This window comes from Myotis myotis, unplaced genomic scaffold, assembly GCF_014108235.1.
Source record: "Myotis myotis isolate mMyoMyo1 unplaced genomic scaffold, mMyoMyo1.p scaffold_m19_p_9, whole genome shotgun sequence".
Taxonomy (NCBI): Eukaryota; Metazoa; Chordata; class Mammalia; order Chiroptera; family Vespertilionidae; genus Myotis; species Myotis myotis.
Genome location: NW_023416401.1, coordinates 65,024,906 through 65,049,473, shown reverse-complemented (window position 1 = coordinate 65,049,473; position 24,568 = coordinate 65,024,906). Strand labels below are relative to the sequence as shown.

At 49.1% G+C, this 24,568-nt stretch overlaps 1 protein-coding gene across 1 annotated transcript; it reads right to left on the bottom strand.

The window, feature by feature from the left end:
• Window positions 1-12,474: 12,474 nt before the first annotated feature.
• On the bottom strand, window positions 12,475-18,204 carry PRND (prion like protein doppel). Its single transcript, XM_036323131.1, has 3 exons — window positions 18,137-18,204; window positions 16,270-16,362; window positions 12,475-16,022 (listed from the first exon to the last, which is right to left on the bottom strand). Exon 3 carries the CDS (start codon window positions 16,009-16,011, stop codon window positions 15,463-15,465), a length of 549 nt encoding a protein of 182 aa, XP_036179024.1. The 5' UTR covers window positions 16,012-16,022; window positions 16,270-16,362; window positions 18,137-18,204; the 3' UTR covers window positions 12,475-15,462.
• Between the last annotated feature and the right edge of the window lie 6,364 nt (window positions 18,205-24,568).

The window sequence follows — 24,568 nt, the reverse complement described above, 5'->3', positions numbered from 1 at the left end:
CAGGAGGAGCAGTGACTTGCTCAAGGGCACACACAGCAGGTGAGAGGAGCAGAGGGAGCTGGGATTCAGCACACCTCTGTGTTGGCCATGCCCCAGGGGAGGACCCCAGGAAAATGGGGCTGGAGTTAGCCTTTTAAAGCTTTTCCGAGGTCCCTCATTCAGATTGGAGTGACAACCCCTGTACACAGTGGCACCCTGGCTTGGATACCTGGATGCCCAAGGCCCTGAGTACCCCACATGCCATAAATTTCTCAGAATCCTTGTATCCCCATCCCCAACCCCAACATGCAAACTCATCTTTGCTCCCATCTCTGGATAGTGGCTAATTCATTTGAGAAACCTCTTTTTTGGCTAGTAATGTAAACACATGTGGTATTTTTTTTATTTTTTGCTTTTTAACATGAGTTTTATTTTTTAAAATATATTTTTATTGATTTCAGAGAAGAAGGGAGGGGGAGAGAGATGGAAACATCAATGATGAGAGAGAATCATTGGTCAGCTGCCTCCTGCATGCCCTGCACTGGGGATAGAACCCAAAACTCAGGCATGTGCCCTGACCAGGAATCGAACTGTGATCTCCTATTTCATAGGTCGACGTTCAACCACTGAGCCAGGCAACGTGAGTTTTGTTTTAAACACATATGGAAAAGCTCTGGTTTTTAAAAATAAGTCTCTTTTGAGATCTCAAAAGTCAAACTCTGGGTTTAGAGCCTGGTGTGGTGTTGGCAGCCAGGGGCTCTCTAGGGCTTTAAGGCCTGTCCCAGGCAGCGGCTCATTCTCACCCAGGTGGCTCCCTCCCCGGTACAATGAACTCCCGGGCCAGCTGTGACCTCTCCCCAGGCAGCCTCTGATTGTCCTCAGGCTCTTTGTTCAGGGGGTTTCCCTTCCTGCCAGCCCCTATTCTTCCCACCAGCAGGAAGAGCCGACAAAACCCGGAGCCGAAGCTTCCTTCAGCTGGCCCGCCGGTCCCTGGACCGAGCTTGCAGAAGATGATGGAACTGTGGGGGCTCAGGAGAGCCTGCGGCTGCTTCCTCTGGACCATCCTCATCCTCGCCTGCCGTTTGTGCTGACTGAGCTGTTCCGATGCATCCTCATGGAACGTTGCCTGTTGGAAGCACCTTGGGGTGATTTTTAGAGGGTGGAAGGGAGTGAGGGAGTGAGGGCAAGGTCCCTGCCTCATGGCAGGTAAGAAGAGAGACAGTGGGCTAAAACGGAAGGGAAGTCCCTGAACTTGACTCTCTCAGCTTCTGTGGCTCCTGGTCCCTCATTTCCTAAATGAGAGGGCAGAGCTCAAGGCAAGCCGCCCGGTGCTTTTCTCTCACACATGCCTTTGGACCTGCCTAAAACCCCTGGCCATCGGCTCACAGCCTGGAGGCCACCACAGCGGCTCCCTGAGGATTGGCTCGAGTCATCTTCACTATTTTATTGAATAAATTCCATGGGCTGACACTGGTCAGTAGAATTATGTATGTTTCAGGTATACAATTATCCTATACAATAAAAGCCTATGTGGTCGTGACACCCTCACACTGTAACAACTGATCACCAAGAGGCTGCGTGCGCAGCAGGTGCACACGGATGGGCGGGGCTGTGTGCGCGGTGAGGTGCACGTGGGTGGGCGGGGGCTTGATGCTGCATACCCATAGGTGTTGGCGGGTCTGGATCTGTGTGCGCAGCAGGCGTGTGCGGGTGGGTGGGGCTGCGTGCTCAGTGAGGCGTGTGCGGGTGGGCGGGGCTGGATGGTGACTGCTGCTGCGAGGGCCGGCCGAGGCTCAGGCAGCCCCGGCAGCTGGCAGTGGCAGCAGCAGTGGCATGATGGGGGCGGTGCCTTCCCTTGATTGGCCAGTCGCCTCCTGTAGAGGGAGGCCAGGCTGAGGCTTAGGCCCGCTCCTGGGGAGTGGGCCTAAGCCATCAGTAGGACATCCCTGAGGGCTCCTGGACTGTGAGAAGGGAGAGGCTGGGCTGAGGGACTCCTCCCACCCACAGTGCACGAATTTTCATGCACCGGGCCTCTAGTATAATACATAATCTCTATGTTGTGTTGTTTGTTCACCACCCCAAATCAAGTCTCTTTCCATCACCACTTACATCCCCTTCCCCCTCTTCCACCTCCTCCTATCCCTCTTTCCCTCTGGTAATCACCATACTGTTGTCTGTGTCTATGAAGTTGTGTTTTTTTTTTTCTTAATACCTTCACATTTTTCATCCAGTCCCACAATACCCCTCTCCTTTGACAGCCGTCAGTCTGTTCTCTGCCTATGAACCTGTTTTTTGTTTTGTTCATTAGATTCTACATGTAAGTGAAATCACATGGTACTTGTCATTCTCTGACTGGCTTATTATTTCACTTAGCACAACACTCTCCAGGCACATCCATGCTGTCACAAAAGGTAAGCTATCCTTCTTTTTCACAGCCGAGTAGTGTTCCATTGAGTAAATGCACCACAGCTTTTTATTCACTCATCTACTGATGGACACTTGGGCTGCTTCCAAACCCTGGCTCTTGTAAATAGCGCGGCAATGAACATAGGGGCACATATATTCCTAGGGTTGCATATGTTCTTTCAAATTAGAGTTTCAGGTGTCTTTGGTATCCCAGAAGTGGAATCACTGGGTCATCCGACAGTTCCATTTCATAGAGTCAGAGATGGAAACCATCAGGGAAGATTGCCTTTGGAAAAAAGGCCTAGTTTGTATTTCTGCACTGCCCCCTGCTGGCGATGCTGGAACAACATTCCTTCTGTGGCTGAAGACCTAAGAGAATGCCATATTGTTGCTCTTGGGAGTCAGAGGGCTCCTCAAAGCTCTGAAAAGTGTTGAGCTAGAGGGAGTTGGATTCAGCTGAGACCCTCCCAGCAGTGAAGGCCGTCCCTGGGATGCGAGTTTGAACAGCAGCGAAGGAGCAACTTCTCTGCTCTTCAAGGCATGTTAGATCCCATTAGTGCTTCCAAGACAAAAGCATGGGTTCTCTGTGGAAGGAAGAGATTCAAGAGCAGTGAAATTCAGGAGTCAGACAGGCACAGAGGCATTGAGGACCCCAGCCTGTGGACTCCAGTCCCTGGAGACAGTCTGGGCAGCTGCTGTGTAGAGGGACACAAGGTGACCAAAGCACATGGTTGGGTTTGGAGGTGCACACAGTATACCATGGGAGATGTACGTGTAAATGAATAATTACGTCACGAAGTGACAAGGAGGCTGGTTATTTCATCCAGAATCTTAATAAGACAGGTCTCTTGAAGGTCCTGTCTGAGCCGTCCGTAGGTGAGTAGGAATTCTGCGGGGAGTGGGGAAGGGTTTGAGAGGCTTTGGCAATAAGGCCTGTGTTGGGGGTTATGGAAGGTGAGCTTGGAGAACAAGGCAGGTCTGGTTATAAAGGACCCCCTGCACTTTGTGGAGGTGCCGTGACCTTCTGTGCATGGCAGAATGCCCCGAAGGGATTTTGAATTGATGTGGAGGACCCTCAGAAACAAAAGACAGCAGATGCAAAACAGACCGTAGGGATCACTTTATCCTGCTTTCCTTAGAGAATCAGAGGTGTGTACAGCCTGGATTGTTTCTGATGTATCTGAAGGATGTCGCACAAATCCCATATCTCTTTACAACAATTCTGTTCTTTGCCTTTTTTTATGGCGCAGGTAAACTCTTGGGCTTTTGTAGGAGTGGGAAGGCAAAGGCTTTCATCCTAGGTTACTTTGAGCCACATATATAATGTTGCATACCATTGATGGAGGAATAAGGAGTTCTTGTAAGAGACCCTGGAATCCCACCCTGCAGTGCTCCCCTCTTACCCACACCCTTGCTCCTGAAAGTGTGGTCCATGGACCAGCAGTGTCGGCATCACCTTGTTAGAATTGCAGAACCTCAGGCTGCCCCAAACCTGCTAAAGCCGAATCGGCTCTTAACCAAGATTCCCCAGGGGCTTCATGTGCTGCCCTACAGGGCACCGGACCAGCAGGGGGAGGGATCGCTGCTGGTCTTGCCCTTTTGTTCCCCAGCCTCATGGCATCACTCTCCTCCATATGCCCCCGTGTTCCCGCTGGACCGAACCACTTGCAGCTCCTCGCTCTTTTTTTTCCCCTTCAGTGATTGCCTTTTCCTATCGTCTCCACCTGGGCACCCCCATCCATCCTTTCAGGCTTGCTGTCTCGGGAAAACCATTCTTGCTAGCACCCATGGCTGGCACACACTCTCCCACACTGCACGGTTGCTATCCGTGTCTTCCCCATCACACCGTGAGCACCTCGAAGGTGGTTGCTCATTCACTGTGGTATCTGCAGGGCTGGTGGATGGTCAGGCATGCAATAGAAAGTCAATAAAGATGACCACAAACCGATCCTGAACACCAGCCACAGCCCCAGCTGCCACCTCTGCTCTTTCTGGGGCCACATACTGCTGGCTGTCCACTCCAGCCACTGCACGCGGGGTGAGGGATCTGCAGGGCAAGCTTTATCCACCTATAGCCCGCCCCCGCCTTGACAGGACCTCAGCTCTGACCGGAGAGGGCTGTAAAACTGTCTATAGAAAGAATGAACATGTGCAAAAGCTTACAGAGTAAATGGCTACATCAGTTGTGCTGGGGCCTTCATGCAGGCTCCCAAGAGGATTGTGCACATAGCTTCCACCTCCACAGTCAGCCACATCATGCTGCGAACTTGAATTTGGCCAGGTGTATTAAACATGCTTCTCATTTTCTGTATTTTGTGATGTTTTGACATCTTAAAAACATCTTTCTGGCTGGGGAGAGTACCCATCTCAAAGCCAACCATTATTTAGAGAGCAAAGGGCTTAGCGGGGAGACTGTCTTTCATATGCAAACTAACCAGTCCAGAGCCTGACCTCCACCTACTTATCTTCCCCCCTCCCCCCTGCAGTAGCACACTAGCACACTTCTGTTATATGTGCGCACGCACTTGTATACCACCAGAATGTAAACACCCGAATACAGGCACATTGCCTTTCTTGTCCACCATTATAGCTCTAGCATGGAGTAGACTAACACACAGTAGAAGCTCACTAATTGTTGAATGAAGGCATAGATGAACCCACTAAATGCCCAAGATGAGGCGAAAGAGGACATCAGCTAAAATGTTGAACATAGCCCTAGCTGTTTTGGCTCAGTGGATAGAGCATCGGCCTGCGGACCAAAGGGTCCCAGATTCGATTCCGGTCAAGGGCACATACCTTGGTTGCAGGCCCTCTATCCTTTGGCTATGCCATGGGGGGCAAAAGCTGAGAAAAACCCACCGACCTCTGCCTCCCGCTCCCTGTATGTTTTCCTCAGGGGAGCAGAGCTGCTGAGAGGGTTGGCTTAGGCACAGGCAGGGGTCAATGACGATTAAGAGATGCTAAAAGGGTTCGGGACCCAATTTGAATGTGTGTGTGGTTCCCCCCACACATACAAGCAATTCTCCTACACCAGCTGGGAGCCCTATAATTCCATTCACTTCTGACACTGTCTACCTGGAGATAGCATCATACCCCACAGGTTAAGGCCTTGGTCTTATAAGACTTCCTGCCCTACGCCCCCCTCAGATGCCAACCCCAAATGCAGGGCAGGATATAGATCATAGACCTAAGCTTCTAACCACCCCCTCCTTGGGCTCCAGCACTAAAGTGGCTCACAGAACTCAGAGAAACATTTTGCTTACTAGATTATTGGTTTATTATAAACGAATATAACTCAGGAAGAGATGCATACAGTGAGGCCTGGGGAAAGGGCACAGAGCTTCCATACTCTTTCTGAGCACCACTCTCCCCAAATATTCAACTGTTCACCAACCAGAAGCCTCCCAAGCCCCATCGTTTTGGGTTTGCACGGTGACGTCATTGCATAGGCATGACTGATTAAATCATTGGCCATGGATGAGTGATTCAACCTCCTATCCTTTTCCTCTCCCTGGAAATCAGTGGGTGGGACTGAAAGTTCCAACTCTCTGTTCTTGGTTGATACCCCTGGCCCCCAGCACCCATCCTTAGGTGCTTCCCAGAGTCACCTCACTAACAGAAACCCAGGAGTGTTGGAAAGGGGCTTGTTATGAATAACAAGACACCCATCACACTTTTGTGCCTCGGAAATGATTTCAGGAACCGAGGACAAGAGATCAAATATTATAGCACAAGATGCTCCCATTGCTCAGGAAGCTCTAAGGGTTTGGGGAGCTGTGAGCCAAGCACCAGGGATGAAGACCACATATATACGAGATGTATTTTGGTTATTTGAATGACCAAATCTGTATTTCTTATAAATCACATCACAGATGTCATAAGCTCTGTTATTTTGTTCTTGATTGCCAAGTAGCCCTTAGCCAATAAAAGGCAGTTAAAAATCAGAAGCCCTAATTATGGATTTGGAAATTCAAGCACAACACAATCGTTATGGCCTTGTTTATCCAGGACCCTACTCTGGACCGTTCCCTCTGCTCAGTCCTTGAAAATCTCTCTCCTTGGTGCTGTTTCTTGAGCCAGAGACCTGGGGGCATAACACCCACCCTGTTGGATGCTGACGTGGCCTCTGACCAGCTCCTGTGCTCCCCTCGCCATAACCTCCCACCCTTGCCCACCTCCCCGCATCTAGGGAGACCAGCTGGGTTAGGTCCTCTGGCCCCGACCTATTTCCCGCTCTCTTGAGTTCCTCTCTGGCCCTCTGCCAATTCCCTTTCACAATTGTGGCCATGGCTGTAGGAGTTAAAACAATCTGTTTTGTGAAGAAGGAAATCCTTTCCCACAAAAATATTTGCATTAAAATAAGATCTGGGAATTCCAAGGATGGACTGGGTGAGTGGGTGGATGGAGATAAGAAATTCCGACCAGAGTAGAGGGAAGCACCTTGGGGGACACAGTGACAAGGACGTTTTGGAGGATAAGTTGTTTTGAGGGTCGGCTCTGGGCTGGTGCAGCATCAGAAGGCTCCTTTCGAAGGAATGTATACAGTGCATCGGACCTACTTCAGCATGAGGCCTCCATGGGCCCAGGTGAAGGCTCTGAAGGGCTTCAGATCAGGCCTCCCCAAGATGTGCCACTTCGGCATATGGGTTATTTTGAGTTGAAGGCAATTGAGATTCTACGGGCTCACAAGAAACGTTTACCTCTCTCTTAAAAGAATTGCATTTGAGGCCTTGCCCATAATAAGAGTTATTGTTAGCAATGAGTTTGGGTTCTTGTCTCTGATATAAAAGTATTTATACCAGGGACACTGATAAAAGCAAAGGCAGATTTACTGAGGCTCTGCAGAGGGCAAGAACACTGAGATAGGGCCTCAGGTTCTGTGCCCTGAATGTGGCACTTCGGGGTTTTTATTCCTTGGGAACATGGAAGTTGCTGGGGTTAACCAATCCGGGTGTAGGTTGGCTGGCTTTTTCTTTTTTTGGAACACTGATGTCCTAGTACATGTCAGCCAAGCAAGAGGTTCCGAGATTGTGCAGCACTTATTATGGGATGCAGGAAGGAACCTGGCTTGGCTTTAGATCTGAAAAACAAACTTAAAAGGAGGCTGGTTAGTTCTCAGACCATTGTTTGTTTCCCCTCTGGGTTTAAATTATGCATTTTGTACTTAGAATGTCATTTTTATTTTATTTTTTAAATTTATCTTTGTTGTTGAAAGTATTAAAAATGTCCCCCTTTTTCTCCCATTGACCACCTCCCCCTCAACTGCTCCCCCCGCCCCCACCAGGCCTTCCCCACAATGTTGTCTGTGTCCATGGGTTATGCATATATGCATATAAATTCTTCAGTTAATCTCTCCACCCTCCCCCACTCACCCCCATCTTCCCTCTGAGATTTGTCAGTCTGTTCCATGTTTCTATGTCTCTGGATAGTTTATTTTGTTCATTAGATTCCTCATATGAGTGAGATCATGTGATACTTGACTTGCTCTGACTGGCTTATTTCAGTAGCATAATGCTCTCCAGGTCCCTCCATGCTGCCTCAAAGGGTAAGGGATGCTCCTTTTTTATAGCTGCACTAGAGGCCTGATGCATGAAATTTGTGCAAGAGTAGGCCTTCCTTCCCCTGGCTGCTGGCACTGGCTTCCCTCTGGCACCCGGGACCTGGGCTTCCCTGTGGCTGCTGGCAGGCACCTGGGCCCTGGGCTTCCCTGCGGTCACCAGCAGGCACCCAGGATGTGGGCTTCCCTTGCAGCCCCGGCTTCATCTGGAAGGACAGAAGGATGTCCAGTCTAATTGGCATACTACCCTTTTATTAATATAGACTAGGGGCCCGATGCACGAAATTTGTGCACTGGGGGGGGGGGGTTCCCTCAGCCCAACCTGCCCCCTCTCATAGACTGGGAGCCCTCAGGGGATGTCCTACTGATGGCTTGGGCCCTCTGGGAGTAGGCCTAAGCCACAGTCTGGCCTCCCTCTGTGGAAGGCGACTGGGCTGATCAGGGGAAGGCGCCAGCCCCATCACCCTGCTGCTGCAGCCACTGCCAGCCACCGCAGCCGCCAAAGTGTTTCCATCAACACGGACTCCAGTCCCTTCATGAAAAAAATGACAACTTTCTTTATGCATTTTCAAGATTTGTCTTTCATAGGATATGACATTTCTTTCTTTATTTCCTTTTTATCCTCATATGAGGATATGTTTCCATTGATTTTTAGAGAATGTGGAAGAGAGAGGAAAAGACAGAAAGAAACATCAATGTGAGAGGGACACTTTGATTGGTTGCCTCCTGCATGAGCCCTGACCTGGGCCCTGGCCAGGGAGGAGCCTGAAACCTAGGTATATGCCCTTGATCAGAATCAACCCAGACCCTGCCATTGGCAGGCTGAGGCTCTATCCACTGAGCCAAACCAGCTAGGGCAGGATATGACATTTCTTAGCCCTCCAGCAGTGGACCTTCGTTTTTTCCTCCAGGAGTGAGGTGGAAAAACCCTAGATCACCTTTTTGGATTCTTATTACTCAAGTTACCAAGAACATTACCAGTGGCATACAGGGAGCTTAACCAATGAGCTGTCAGAAAAGGTGTTTCCTCTGCAGTTCACCAGCAGAGGCACAACTGCTGGCAAGCCTAGGTTGGCATACCCCGTCTCTGCGCCTGCTCAAGCCTCCAATTCGGCTTGGGCAGGGCCCCCCAGCTCTGCTGAAGCCTCTGCTGGAGGCTTGGGCAAGGCCACCCCCCACCCCTCCGCTCAGGCCCTGCTCAAGCCTCTGCTGGGGCTTGGGCAGGGCCCCCCTGGCTCTGATCAAGCCTCTGCCGCAGCTTGGGCAGGGCCCCCCGGCTCTGATGAAGCCTCAGCTGTGGCTTGGGCAGGGCCCCCCGCTCCTCTCCAGCCCTGCTCAAGCCTCTGCTGCCACGGTGCCAAGGTCTGTAGGCCAGGAGTGGCCAGGGGTGTTTTGGGGCCGAAGCCACTCAGGGCCTACGCTCCAGCCTGCAGGCTCTGAGCTGCCTGGGTCCCTAGGATGTTCCTGGGACCCAGGCCGCTGGGTGCCTGCACATGCAAATTAACCCGCCATCTTTGTCAGGCTAATTTGCATACTCACTCATGATTGGCTGGTGGGTGTGGCTTGTGACCATCACAGAGGTACGGTCAATTTGCATCTTTCTTTTGTATTAGTATAGATAGTATTCCATGGTGTAAATGTACTACAGCTTTTTTATCCACTCATCTACTCCTGGGCACTTGGGCTGTTTCCAGACCTTAGCTATTGTAAATTGTGCTGCTATGAATATAGAGGTGCATATATTCTTTCTAATTGGAGTTTTGGGGTTTTTTTTAGGATATATTCCTAGAAGTGGGATCACTGGGTCAAACATTCCCAGGCAGTTCCATATTTAATTTTTTGAGGAAACTCCTCCTGGACCATTGCTTTATAGCTCCTAGTGACAGTTCTGGCAGGGCTTACATCAATGGAACAATTTGTCCCGGCAGGGTTTGATTCGATGGAGCAATTTTGGGGAACATTTTACTCCACCTGTTTCATTATTACCGGAAATAATGGAGTAAGTCTTACCACTTATCTATAGGGCAGGGCAAGTATCTAATTACTGAGCATCAGCTTTTCTTATTATCCTGCAAATGACCTTCCTCCTCTTGAAGCCCCAAGGTCCCTTACCTCATCCTGCTCAGAATGGCATATCTACTTCATTGTCCCTTTCTATCTCTAAACCTCTTATGTATGTGTGATCTCTGACTTTCTCATGTAAGTGGGGTTCCCATACACACAAATGTCATTAAATTTGGTAATGTTTGTTTGTTAATTTAATCTCTGGTGTGGATTTAATTATTAGACCAGCCAGAAGAACTTAGAAGAGTAGAGAAAGATTTCTTCCTCCCCCTCAGCTTCCACTGTCCAGAGGAAACAGCTGAGTCTATTTTTCTGGAGCAGGCTTTCAATGGTCTGGGATAGGCTTAACGATGCCTCAGAAACAATACTTTATTCCACCTTTTCAAGGAATTTTTAAAAGTATTTTTACTTATTTCAGAGAGAGAGGGAGAGGGAGAGAGAGATAGAAACATCAATGATGAGAGAGAATCGTTGATTGGCTGCCTCCTGCACACCCCGTACTGGGGATCGAGCCTACAACTCAGACCTATGCCCTGACTGGGAATCGAACCATGACCTCCTGATTCATAGGTTGATGCTCAACCACTGAGCCATGCCTGCTGGGCTTCAAGGAATTTCTGATTTTTTCCTGTTTTGCAGGTACACGTCATTCCCAGTGGCATCTGAGTTTGACTCCCTTCTCTTCCACCAGGGAACGTGGTACCCAAATGAGACCAGGTCTTCTACCAGCAATGAGAAAAGGAGAAAAACAAGCCGTGTGTTGTGTCTGCTGGCATGGTCTTGGGGCAGACAGAGCAAACGCACAGCTGCTGGCATGAGCCGAGTTTGCCAGAAGTCTGCTCTTCAACAGAGCAGTGCCTGAGCTTTCAGTTGGTGAAACGGAAATTTGCCATGATGCCATATCTGTGTGTCTTCTCCATCACTTGCCCAGCTGTAGTGTCACCAGTGTGTTACCACTGCTTGCATGTGGGCACATGGACCCTGCTGTCAGCATTTCAGCTGATACCCTGGCAGACTCTGGAATGTGCCATGCAGCAACACGTGGGCATCTTAAGGTGTCTCTGTCCAACCATACACAACACATGAAGAAAAAGTGTTGGGTGGGGATTCAAGATGTGACCAAACTGCAGGTCTGAAGCAGGGCCAGGGATCCCTGACCCAACGGGCCACTGTTCCAGGTCAGTCACTTATTATCAGAAAGCTTGAGGTAGTGTGGGCACCTCAAGACAATTAGTGGCCACTACCTGGGACACCTCACTAGGACCAGAGGGCTGGGTGTCTGAATGTTGCCGGGCACATCCTAAGCAAGGTGGGGTGCAAGGGGCTCCAGGGAGATGCTGTCCAGGGGCATCAGTATGCCGGGGTTCTTGTCCCAGCATCAAGAAGGGCTCAGGAATTTGGAGAAGGGGCTGTGCATAGATTTAATAGGAATCCAAAGACTAATAAAGAATCTGGAGACGAAATATAATTTTGAAAGGCGTTGGGGGTCAGAGGAGCTTAGCTAAAGGAGCTAAGATCCAAGATTTTAAGTCGAAGGTCTTAGGTTCTCCCCGTCCCCAGGACCCCATGCTTTTTATTAACACATCTTGTCCTGAGGGGAGGCAGAGATATACACTTCAAAGGGTATACAGAAACATTGTCAGAATGGGGGAATTAGCCTACGGCTGTTCAGGTGTTTGGCCAGTAGGAGGCAATAACATGTAGATTAAGATTCCCTTTAACTGTCGGGCAGCCACAATCAATTTCCTATTCAGGTTTGGGGAAATGCCTTTAGCCATTCCCAACAGGTGACTACATGTGTGACTCAACCCTGTTGAGTCCCCAAATCTCGTCAACCTTTTGATGAAACTCTTAAAATTATGACATGCTGGAATTGGTTTCTGGCACATCAGGGGGTACTTTAACCAAGTGTGCTTGATGCCTGCTCCTTTGGGTCTTTATGACCTAAGAGGACATTCTCACTGACAAATACTTGCTTGTGTAATTTTACTAGAGATTTATTAAAAAAACAACAAACGTTATGCCTTGTCTTGCCATTTGGGAGTATGGAGTCATGCAAACATACCACTCTGTGAGCAGGAAGCTTGCACACACACTGCCTGCTTTTCAGGGTTCTCATCCAGATGTTTTGAGCCAAGGACCAAATTTAGAATGGGAATTGCTCACAGTTTCAGGACTTTCAAATGGTCCATGGTCAGAAATCACGTGGGAACCTCTAGGTGTGTCATCTGCAAAGGGGAGAAGATGCCCAAGCAGCGCTTGTAGAAAAATCAGCTTCTCATGCTTAAAGGACATGGGAACTCCTACAAGTTCACGCCATACACACTGCAGGTGGCAATGGGAATTGCTCCTCCCATGTGAGCATTATCTAGTCACGTGGAGAAAAATTTAAATTACTCACAGTTTTGTTCCAGAAATTCTGCCTCTACAAGTCTCTTCCACAGAAATAAAAGTAACAGATTGCAAAGTTGTACGTATAAAGATGTTTATTGTTTTCAGTGGTAAAAAACTGGAAACAACCTGAAGGTCCATCAACAAGGAGATGATTAAATGAACCAGCGTCCATCTGTACTGTGGAATATTACACAGCAATGTAAAAGGATGAGTTAGCTAACTAGCTAGCTGCTGAACTGGAGAGAGGTTCTTGATGCCGTGTTAAGTCACAGAGGTGAGTTGCAGGGAAATAAATGTGATCTGTATGATTATAGTATTTTTAAAGACTTAATCAAACAAAAAACTCTCATATATCTGAACACAATGAAAGTGCAGGCGTCATCTCAGGCAGAAAGGAGGGGGTTTAGGGAAAGTAGAGGGGGAGGCAAGAACAAAAAATCTTGGAAAAATGAAAAAAAAATAAAGTTGAGGGAAAATTTAGAATATAAATGCTGACCTATATTATTATTGCAAATATGTACATTTGTATATGCAAATGGATAAGGGCTAGGAGGTTAAAAGAAAAAAGGAAAACACTGACTTAATCAGATGCTAGGATTGTGAGCAATATTCTGTTTAAATTTCTGTTGTAATTTTAATGTCACAATAAATGTTTTTTTTTTTGTAAGTCAACACTAAGAAGGAACAAGAAAGCAATGGTTGGTGAAATCATTCACATTTCAAAGGACTCTCGAGAATAATTCAGAAGCTTCTCACAGTGTCTTGCGCATAGTAGGCACTTGGCGGTCCTTTGCTAAAATGAAGACACAGGCTCACATAGCCTTGGCTTGACCTCATAATGCATAAACATGAGCAGGGATGCTCAAGCACATACAGCTTTGATTAAAAGCTCCATAAATAAAGTGTACATCTGAATCACCATGTACAAATTCATTTCACGCCCCGCTTAAATCTGAGTTCTGGAACTATTAAAGAAATGAGAAATGACAGCAATTTTAGAAAATGTGCTACATATGGACTAAGTGTTTTCATATCAGAAATGAAGTCATTTTGCTTATGTGGCTGTGTGTGCCCTTGTAATTAAACTCAGCAGAGCCTGGGCCTGAAATTTCAACATCAGTTTATAAGTAATTGTTCTTTCTGTCTGGATTGTTATTGTTATTATTTAGAAAATAAGAATTTTGTGGTCAGTACTTTACTTTGTGAAAGGATTCAAGAGGATGCTGGAAGTGGGTGCTGGTAGAGTGAGAACCAAAACCATCTGGGGGGGGGGGGCTCTGCTGTTTCAGTGCAGGTGGGCATCTCCCAGGGGCAGGCTGCTCCTCTGGGGTGCCCTGCCCCCAAGTCCTCCACCCCGTTTCTACGTTAAAAGCTTCTAAATGTATCCTTGAGAAGAACACAGATAACAGTGGGGGCTCAGAACAAGAGGTGCCCTTATCAACATTCATGTCCTAAAAGACTTCATACAAATGGTCTGATAATGCACTTTTTTTTTCTCATACAGACTCTCTTTATAGGAGAATTGATAATATTCAGCTGCTGTTATCTCCAAATATGGTTCAACAACTCCCGGGGGGGAGGGGGGGGGTCTCTGAGAGCACCCCAGAGGGCCTCTTAGAGCTTTCAATTCATTATTTTTATTGATGCTGTATTCATATTTTAAAATATGTACTTTAAGCTAAAATTAACAAATGACATTTTATAATATATATATTTTAACTAATAAACAGATCAGAAGTGATGGGTCTATTCTTGCTTATGGCATGGGTTAATTATTTTTAATTTTATTTTTCAATTACAGTTTGCATTCAATGTTATTTTGTATTAATGTCAGGTGTATAGTATAGTGGTTAGACAATCATATACTTGACAAAGTGGTCCCCCGATATTTCAAGTGCCCACTGGGCCCTGTAAAAGTTGTTCCAATATTATTGACTATATTCCCTATGCTGTACAGCATGGACGGATTCTTTATTAGGTCTCCCTTAAGTTTATTTTTAACCTTTTTGGCTAGGAGGAATTATTTTTTCGTAGTGATCAGTGGTTCACAAAAATGATGGCCTGTCCTCAAAGTGGTGGTAAAAATACTGCTAGAGATTGTGTGGAGTCCCTGGGTAAAGGAAGGATACTGAAAGATGCTCCTACACATGTCCCTAAAACCATGCACAGAGTCAGGAGAGTATTAGAAAGCAAGTATGTTACTTACAAAATATTTTCTTAAATACATGGTCTGTTTCAGAGATGGGAACAGCAAACATTGATCCTTCTTGTGGGGTAAAAAAATCTTCACGTGACAGACAGATCCTGCCATGGCTCTAGTCTGCTCTGGGAATCAGCTTGGCAATATTTCCTTACAAGATAATCTCTGGGCTTGTGTCTAGTTTTATTTCTATTTTAGTTTAATCCCTTTGGTACATTTTAGTATAATTAGAAGACTTAAATGAGACCTCCATGTAAGAAAGGTATCAAACTACATGACCATCAGCTCCGGTCTTCTCATACTTCTAAAACTGGCATCTCCCGTTTCATCAGAGATACATTTGGATGTGGCCTTGAGGGCCATCAGGGATCACAGGACAGCCCTGGGAGTGCCCAGAGCCCAGAGCCCAGAGCCCAGAGTGGGCAGTCTGGGTTAGACAAGCCAGGGTTGAAGTCTGGTCCTACCTCTCAAAGCCTCAGTTTCCTCTGTGCTCTGGGAATAACGCCTACCTCTGAGAATTGCTGGGAAGTATTGCGAAGTGCTTGGCACAGTCCCTGGTGCGTTCTTTCACCAGCTCACCAAACATCTATGGTGTAATTCGGTGTGCCAGGCACTCCGCCGGGAGCTGAGGATGCAGCGCCGACCGCGCGCCCTCGGGGCGGCCTGCAGGGAACTGAGACCCGAACCATCACATGCAAGCAGATACCCGGGCGGACACGGGGGAGGCTATGGAAGCGCGGAGGAATCACTGCTCTCTGGTACCTTCAGAATAGGGGTGGAGACCGGGGCAGAGAATTGGGATGACTCTGTGGTTGGCTCGCCCGCTTAGCTCATCGCTGCGGCTGCCCGCCCGCCTGCAGGCTTATTTCACAATGAACCAAATGGAAACCAGCAGGCAGGGCATCACGGGCCGGTCCACCGCGACCCAGAGACCCGCTCCGTTTTCCAACCAGAAATCGCAGTGCTTGACGGAGCAGAGCTCCCGGACCAGCCGCCACAGGATGCGCCGGTGAAGCCGGTTGTCGGGTCTCTCCTGGGACAGCTCCTCCTGGTTCGCAGCCTGGGTGGCGTTGATGCAGCCGCTGACAAACTTCTCCCGGGTCACGTTGGCCTCGGAGCAGCCGTTGTAGTGGATCTCGTCGGGGAACTGCCAATAGTTGGCCTCGTAGTACCTGTTGGCCTCGGCTCCGAAGTCGATATCCAGCTTGCGGCCGTGCTTGATGAAGGCCCCCGGGCGCAGCTGCATCTCCACCCTCTGGGCCTCCGTGACCTGGGAGCTGCTGGGCGGGGCGGCCGCCTTGCGGTTCCACTTGATTCGGTGCTTTATGCCTCTCGCCTGCACGGTGGCGAGCTGGCTGAAGAGCAGGACGCAGACAACGGCCAGGCAGCACCCACCCAGTTGCTTCCTCATGGTGCCAGAATCTGCAACAGCAAAGGATGAGGCGGTCAGGTCTCCAGCGTGGTTCCCGGCTCCAACCCTGTCCCCTCCCGCGTGGAGACTTTAAACAAGGAGCGACACCCTTGCCTCTGTGTTTTTGCGTCTGCCTGGAACTAGACCCATTCAGGGCGGTGACCCTGGCTTTCTCAGACAGATAAGAAGCTGCAACTGGCAATTACACAGCCTTTGAATGTGCATGGGAAAGCGAGTGATTGCTGACTTAATACATACAGGTTGTCTTTGGTGCTCCCAAGTTCTTCAAATCAGGGGGCCCCTGGGAGGCAGACAGTAGAAGAGCTGGAATCAGAAGCTTCTGGGAATAGACTGTATTTAAAAAACAACCCCACACTTTGTTAACCAATGTTAACACATAAAATGAATCTATACCCTGCCAATCAGAGCAGCTTACATAATGCAAAGGCTGTGTTATTATTATTATTGTTATTATTATTATTTTATGGCTGACATTCTTATATAGGCTGTGCTTTTTATCGTTCCTCTTTATTGCTCTGAGCTGGCACTGGCTTGGGCACTTTCTGCCGTCTATTCTAAGTCACTGGCTGCTGATCCCAAAGGCCTTTAAGGTAATGAGAGAGAGCGAGGAGATGAGTGTGGGGAGAGAGGGATGGGATGTACGGGGACCCTGCCTCTCTCTATGGCCACGAGTAATCCTTCCATGTTTCATCTCTGGGCACAGTGTGACCCCATCCGCCTCTCCCAGCTAGCTTCTTCCACACTATGTGTCAGCCTCTGACATTGTCTAATTACTTTGCACATGGGAAAGGTATAATATGACCCCCATTTTATAAAAGTAGTACCGGGAACTAGAGAAATTAGGTAATTTGCCAAGGCCACACAGTGGCAGGAGGCAGGTTTGAACGCAGCTCTGTCTGACACTGTTCCCACCATGCCCTCTGCCCTCCTGGGCTGCCGGAGGGGCTGGTGCGCAGATATTGTGCTTTTGACTAACTGGGCATGAAGAGCAGCCCAATAGGCCCTAAGCGGAGCAAGCAGCTTGGGGGGCATTTCAGAGGAAATGAGATGATGGGGAGGAGAGGAGGGCCAGGGGAGCGCTGAGGTGACCCTCGGGTATCTGGAGGGCTGCTGATGACATCATGGAATGCCCCTCCCTTCCAGCCCCACCATCCGAGAGTCTGTGGCATCTGGCTCCTGAAACTACAATAGTTATTGTGGAAATCCACCTCCCAAGGTCAACCACGGACAAAGGTCCAGGGCATTCCAGCACCTGGACCTTTGTCCGTGGGGAGCAGGGGCATGGGAAGTTATTACAGCGGAGCGTGCTTAGGCTGTCTCCTAGATAAGGCTTATTGTAAGTCCGTAAGTGCCAGAGCTGGAGGAGGTTGGAAAGTTACCTTGCTTAGCTCCTAACACACCCTCCACCATCCCCTTGCAGTATTCCTAACAGTACAAGTCTGTTAAAACACTCAAATCTAGTGAGACACTGATCCTTATGTAGAAAAATAGGGAAAATCAACCCAAGTGTTTTTCTAGCCTCCTCAGGGCATCTGCAAAGAGGCCTCTGCTAACATTTCTTAACATGCAGGCATCGCCTGGCTTCTGCCCCAGGGTGGACATGAATGTGCCCACAGCAGCCTATGCACCCAGGCCCAGCACCCCACCCCTCATTGCCCCCTGAACACAGTGAGCTTAGAGCAGCTTTCTCCAAAGAGTTTCAAGCAAACACTCATTAACCTCCTAAACTGGGGCCACACCCCATGTCATAGCCCTTACTCCTTGGGAAGAGAAATCTTAAGTAAGAATAATAACATCAATTACAGGCGCATCAAATTAAATAAAAGCATAGAGATCTTGAGAAAGAAATTAGTCTTTCTAGGCAAGGGCTTAAAAGCAAGAGAAAATCCCAACCAGCCAACCCTACAATAGCCTTTTATTATAGCACAGAAACATAGACATGCAGCACCTGGATGACTAACCATTCTCACAAGTGTCCCCTGACTTGGGACCCATCCCAGGAGATGGGAGTCAAGTAATCATTGCGTGGTTTGCAGTCTGATTAGAAATGAGCAACCCCGACCACAGAAATGGAATCCTGCACACACTCTGCCTCCGCACCTACCTTGGACTCTCCCTGGGAGCGTGCCTCTGGCGCGGTGGCCACACTGTCCTGGAGCACACCCTCTTGGCAGCCAGGCCTGCCCAGCTAAGTAGGAGCTGGAGAGGGAGTGGCATTTTGCTTCTCTCCAAATATGGCAGCCTCCCCTCCCCGCAGGACCAATCGGGAGTCCCCGGGAGCTCCTTTGTCTTGAGAAGGATGGAGCTTCTCATCACTTTCTACTCATATGCATCACAGGAAGATCTTGATGAAGTTCAGCAAAACTTGAGAGTTGCCTTTTATTTTATTTATGTATTTATTTATTTACGTACTATTGCCAGTTTATTATAAAGGATACAGATAAACAGCCAGGTGAAGAGGTGTAGAGGGCAAGGGCTGGACGCATTCCAAATACCCCAAAGAGTTTGGGGCGCATCACCCTCTCAGCATGTGGAGGAGTTCACCAACCTGGAAGCTCTCTGAACCCCAAGTATTATTATAAAAGCTGCTCCTTCCTATCACCCCCGCCACTCAGGAAGTTAGACAATTGTAGAAGCTTTGTGCCAGGAACTGAGGACAAAGATGAAACATATATTTCTCATGACAGGAGAACGTCGCAGCTGGACAGATGGATGGATGCGTCTGTCCAGTTGAGGCTATTTTTAAAACTGGTGTTTTTAGAGGTGCCCTTTAGAATGGAAAGGAAAAGCATTAGAAGGAAAATGCTTTCCCATCAGTATCTACAACAGAGGATGGATTCAACAGGCCTTGCTGGATATGCATACTGTCCTGCACCTCTAGACCAGCCAGAGCAAACAGGTGCCCTTTGTGGGAAGGGGCAGGTCAGGAAGAGGGCGAGTGTTCAGCTAGAACCCACAGGGAGTGAGGGGCCCGGCTGGCATTGGGTAGCAGGTGAAACAGGACTAATGGTGGGTGGAAGGCCAAATCAGAGGACGTGCCTGCACTTTGGGCTGCTGGGGTCACGGAGGGGAAGCATGAACCACTGAATTAGTCTAAACGTCAATGAGTTGAAGACCTGTGACAGGGAACAGAGAGAGATAGGTGGTGATGAAACAAACACAGTTTAAAGATGGAGGGGGCTGAGAGCGGGTTTCTTCAGAGTGTCTCTGTCTCTACATGATGCTCAGTGTAGCCGGGAGGGGACCTAGGGAATCAGTCACTCCTTGCATAAGGGACTGTGCATAGGTAGCTATTACCACTCCTTATACAGAGGGTCTTGTTCAGGTGTCCCTGTTATGATCATTATTGCAACTTGAAATAAAATGTGAATTGCGGATGTGTGCATGGAGCCTGATTTGCCTGTAAATAAAAGATGATCTTCAGCCTGAACGTGACTCCATCTATTCTCTAGATTTGCTTCAAAGCCTTTTTGCGAACCAAATTAAGCGATTAGTTCTAAATCGACCAGCAGATGGTGCTAGGAGAGTTTGCAAAGACTTTTCACCCTGGAGGTAGGAAATCCCCCAGCGAACGCTGCGCTTCTGTGCTCCAGTTGGACCTTCCTTTCTCCTCTGCCTTTTCTTTTTAAATTTTATTTCATTTTACTCTTCAAGAAAACACACCACTTTACCATTTTTATCTAGAATCCTAGATATTTGGTCTTGTGAACACAAACACAGTAGTGCAAACTTAGTATAATCTATTTGCAAAATGCAGAAGAAAAAGAAAAAAGATCTCAATATTTCACTCTCCAGAGACAAGTGTCAGTACAATTTTGTTCATTGTGTAGGTGTTTAGGGTCATAATTAGGGTTTGGGGTGTTCAGAGCTGGAAAGGACTCAGAGTCCTCCAGTCCAGCTTTCACACTGTGTGAGGTCATGGGACCCAGATAGGCCCAAGGCCACCCAGCCAGGCAGGCTGTCCCTGCAGGCCCATTGCCCTGTTCTAAACTGTGTGCACTGTTCACCCTGTCTGTCCCCATCTGGTACCATCACCTCCCGGCTGCCTCCATCCCTTTCTTCCCATCCCTTTCTGAGCATGACTTTGCCCAGAGCACAGTGGGAGGTTGGTTTAGAGCTGATGAGGCTGCAGATTCTTCTTGTGGGGGAACAAAGAGCTGTTTTCGGAGGCACAGAGGAGTGAGGACGACAGAAAATGTTCAGAAGAAGGGAGGAGCTCTGGAAGCTGCAAATGAGGCAAGAAAGCTATTAAGCAGATGCAGAGAGTACAGAACTGCTCCAATCTGCCCTGCAAAGAAGAACAAACAGCCAAGGAATTAGTGTGAGAACATTAGTCTCTTTAACTGAGCTGAGAGACACTTTGAATTGTGTCTTCTGGCACCCACAATTATATTAGGAATATATAATTTATTTATCTTTGTTAATACTCACCCGAGGATATATTTACCATTGAGATTTAGAGAGAGTGGAAGTAAGGGGAAGAGACAGAGAGAGAAACATTGATGTGAGAGAGAGACATTGATTGGTTGCCTCCCACATGCATCCTGACTGGGGCTGGGGATTGAGCCTGCAACTGAGGTACGTGCCCTTGATTGGAATCGAACCCATGGCTGTTCAGTCTGTGGGCTGACACTCCAACCACTGAGCAAACCAGCGAGGGCTAAGAATGTAATTTAATCTTGGTCATGTTTATGAAAACAAGAAGAATGGGATTGCTTCCACATGGCTGGGTGCTCCATGATGCAAAGGACTATAATATATTTTGCACAAATGGAGAAACAATAGGAAATTATGTGGATTAACCAAAAAAGCAACAGGGAGAGGCTGAGTTCTAGAATGCACGAGAGGGTCATTATTATTCCATTCCTAGTTTGATTAGAGCTCAGACCTTTGGAGAACATTTATAAATAGATATAGTGATTGTTAAGACACAATGTCAAACTGTGCCCAGCAGGGTTAGTGCGTGGGAAGATCATCCACCATATCTTGGCTTTTGGAAGATTTATCAAGCGTCTGTTATGTGTTTGGGACCATGTTGTGCCAAGGAAGGCAGAGCGTAGAGATGGATAAGGCAGCTAATGGAGCCCCTGGTCTAACGGTAGAGAAATAATTGAAATGTGTTTTGGAAAATAATACTTATTAGAAAGCTGTGTAGCTGTCCAAACAGCCATACTTAATTTTTTTTTCTCACAGAAAGCTATACATATCCTGACTGTACAGCATTATGTATTTTTACGAACTGAACTCACCCATGTAACCTATACCCAGATTAAGAAACTGAACATGACAGCATCTCCAAAGGCTTCGTATATCCCCGTTGGGTCATTGTCCCCTCCCCTATACTGTCCTGACCTCCCACCATAGGTTAGTTTCACCTGTTTTTGTACTTCATATAAATGGAGGTATTTAGAACATAATCTTTTGCGTCTGTCTTGCTCAGATGACATCTGTGAGATATCGCATTGTGTGTAGTTGTAGATTGTTCATTCGTTGTGAGACTACTAACATCTCCATCCCCTTGTTGGTGAGCATTAGGGTGATTTCTGGCACAAACAGTGCTGCTGTGAACTTTCTTGCACGTGCCCTTTGGTGGACATGTGATCAACCTTCTGCTGGATGTGGTCTCTGAGAGGTAGCCTTGCTGGGTTATAGAATATGGCCACGTTCAGCTTTCATAGTCTGAGAAGTTTGATTATTGCTTTGTGTAAATCTTAAATGCCACCGTCCTCTACAGCATGTCCACACTTCTCTTTGGACCCCACAGCATTTGACACATACTGTTCACATGCCCAACTGAGCTCACAGAAGCTGAAGGACTGTGTTTCATTTGCACCTGTTTGCCTGCCACCTCGCCCAGTGCCAAGAATCATCAAGATGGGTCACAGTCAGTGTGGAAAGTGGTGAACAAGTCCCAGAACCAACCAAACTAGAAAATGCAGGGTGAGGCCACTTCTTGATATTGATGGCTGCAGGAATGAGATCTGGCAGATGGGAAAGAGGGACCCAACACTTTAAAGAAATGCTTTTATTGAAATACTAGAGGCCTAGTGCATGAATTCGTGCATGGGTGGGGTCCCTCAGCCTGGCCGACGATTGGGGCCAATTGGGGGGAGGTCTGGCCTGCCCCGGGAGGCACTGCAGGAGGTTGGCTGGCCAGGTGGAGTGACCGAAGGAGGTTGGCCAGCTGCCCCTCCCCACATTGAGGCCATTGGGGGGAGGGTTGGATGGGGGGAGGGACCACAGGAGATTGGCCCCAGCAGCAAGCTAACCAACAGCCAATTCTGCAAGGAATGGGCACCCTCCTCCCTCCTGTCTGGGTTTGGGGTGTGGGTGAACCAGATTCGGGCTGTCAGGGCCCCAGCAGCAAGGTCTGGGTCAGTATAAGTCATAGCTACCAGCCGGTTGTCTGGTCATTCTGGTCATTTGATCATAACGATCACTTAGGCTTTTATATATATAGACTAGAGGCCCGGTGCACAAAAATTTGTGCACTCGTGGGGGGGGGGGGTCCCTCAGCCCCACCTGTGCCCTCTCACAGTCTGGGACCCCTCAGGGGATGACCACCTGCTGGCTTAGGCCTGCTCCCTGGGGGATTGGGCCTAATATGGCAATCAGACATCCCTCTGGCAGCCCGGCAGCCCTCGGGGGATGTCCACTTGCCAGCGGGGAGCAGGCCTAAGCTGCAGTCGGACATCCTTAGCACTGCTGAGGAGGTGGGAGAGGCTCCCACCACCACCGCTGTACTGGCAGCCATCAGCCTGGCTTGTGGCTGAGCAGAGCTCCTCCATGTGGGAGCTCACTGACCACCAGAGGGCAGCTCCTGCATTGAGTGTCTGCCTCCTGGTGGTCAGTGTGTGTCACAGTGACCAGTCATTCCCAGTCTTTCTGCTGTTAGGGTCAGTTTGCATATTACCCTTTTATTATATAGGATAGAGGCCTAGTGCATGGGTGGGGGCTGGCTGGTTTGCCCTGAAGGGTGTCCCGGATCAGGGTGGGGGTCCTGCTTGGGTGCCTGGCCAACCTGGGTGAGGGGCTGATGGCTGTTTGCAGACTGGTCAAGCCCCCTCTCCTCCGGGGGGGACCCTCACCCCATGGAGGTTTGGCCAGCCTGGGTGAGGGGCTAATGGCTGTTTTCAGGCTGGCCACACCCCCTTTAGGGTGGGGGGTCTGCACTGGGTTGCCTGGCCAGTCTGGGTGAGGGGCTGAGGGCCATTTTCAGGCTGGCCAAGCCCCCCGGCGACGGAAGCTCCCAATTTCTCCTTTTTTTCTTTTTTAATTCTGGGATTTATTTACCTTCTATAATTGAAACTTTGTAGCCTTGAGAGGAGCTCAGAGCTGGCCAGGGCGGGCGGGAGGGAAGCTTGGATTCCTCCATCACCAGGGGCAAACAAGCCTCCTGCTTGCGCCAGCTCCATGGCCACGGCAGGCTGAAATCAGGTATCTGGGGTTTATTTACTTTCTATAATTGAAACTTTGTTGCTTTGAGTGGAGCTCAGAGCCGGGGCCATGGCAGGTGGGAAGCTTGGCTTCCTCCATCATTGGGGCAACCAAGCCTCCTGCTTGCTCCAGCTCAGTGGCTGCTGGCCGCCATCTTGGGTGGGTTAATTTGCATATAGTCACTCTGATTGGCTGGTGGGCGTGGCTTAAGGCATAGCAAAGGTACAGTCAATTTGCATGTTTGTCTTTTATTATAGACTAGAGGCCCGGTGCACAAAAAATTGTGCACTCGGGGGGTGGGGGCATTCCCTCAGCCCAGCCTGTGCCCTCTCACAGTCTGGGACCCCTTGGGGGATGACCATCTGCTGGCTGAGGCCTGCTCCCTGGGGGATTGGGCCTAAGCTGGCAATCAGACATTCCTCTGGCAGCCCGGCAGCCCTCGGGGGATGTCCACTTGCCAGCGGGGAGCAGAACCAAGCTGCAGTCGGCCATCCTTAGCTCTGCTGAGGAGGCAGGAGAGGCTCCTAACACCACCGCTGTACTGGCAGCCATCAGCCTGGCTTGTGGCTGAGCAGAGCTCCTCCATGTGGGAGCTCACTGACCACCAGAGGGCAGCTCCTGCATTGAGTGTCTGCCTCCTGGTGGTCGGTGTGTGTCACAGTGACCAGTCATTCCCAGTCTTTCTGCTGTTAGGGTCAGTTTGCATATTACCCTTTTATTATATAGGATAGAGGCCTAGTGCATGGGTGGGGGCTGGCTGGTTTGCCCTGAAGGGTGTCCCGGATCAGGGTGGGGGTCCTGCTTGGGTGCCTGGCCAACCTGGGTGAGGGGCTGATGGCTGTTTGCAGGCTGGTCACACCCCCTTCAGGGTGGGGGTCCCCTCTTGGGTGCCTGGCCAGCCTGGATGAGGGGCTGAGGGCTGTTTTCAGGCTGCCTGCACCCCCTTCAGGGTTGGGGCCCCCACTGGGGCGCCTGGCCAGCCTGGATGAGGGGCTGAGGGCTGTTTTCAGGCTGCCCGCACCCCCTTCAGGGTTGGGGCACCCACTGGGGTGCCTGGCCAGCCTGGATGAGGGGCTGAGGGCTGTTTTCAGGCAGGCCA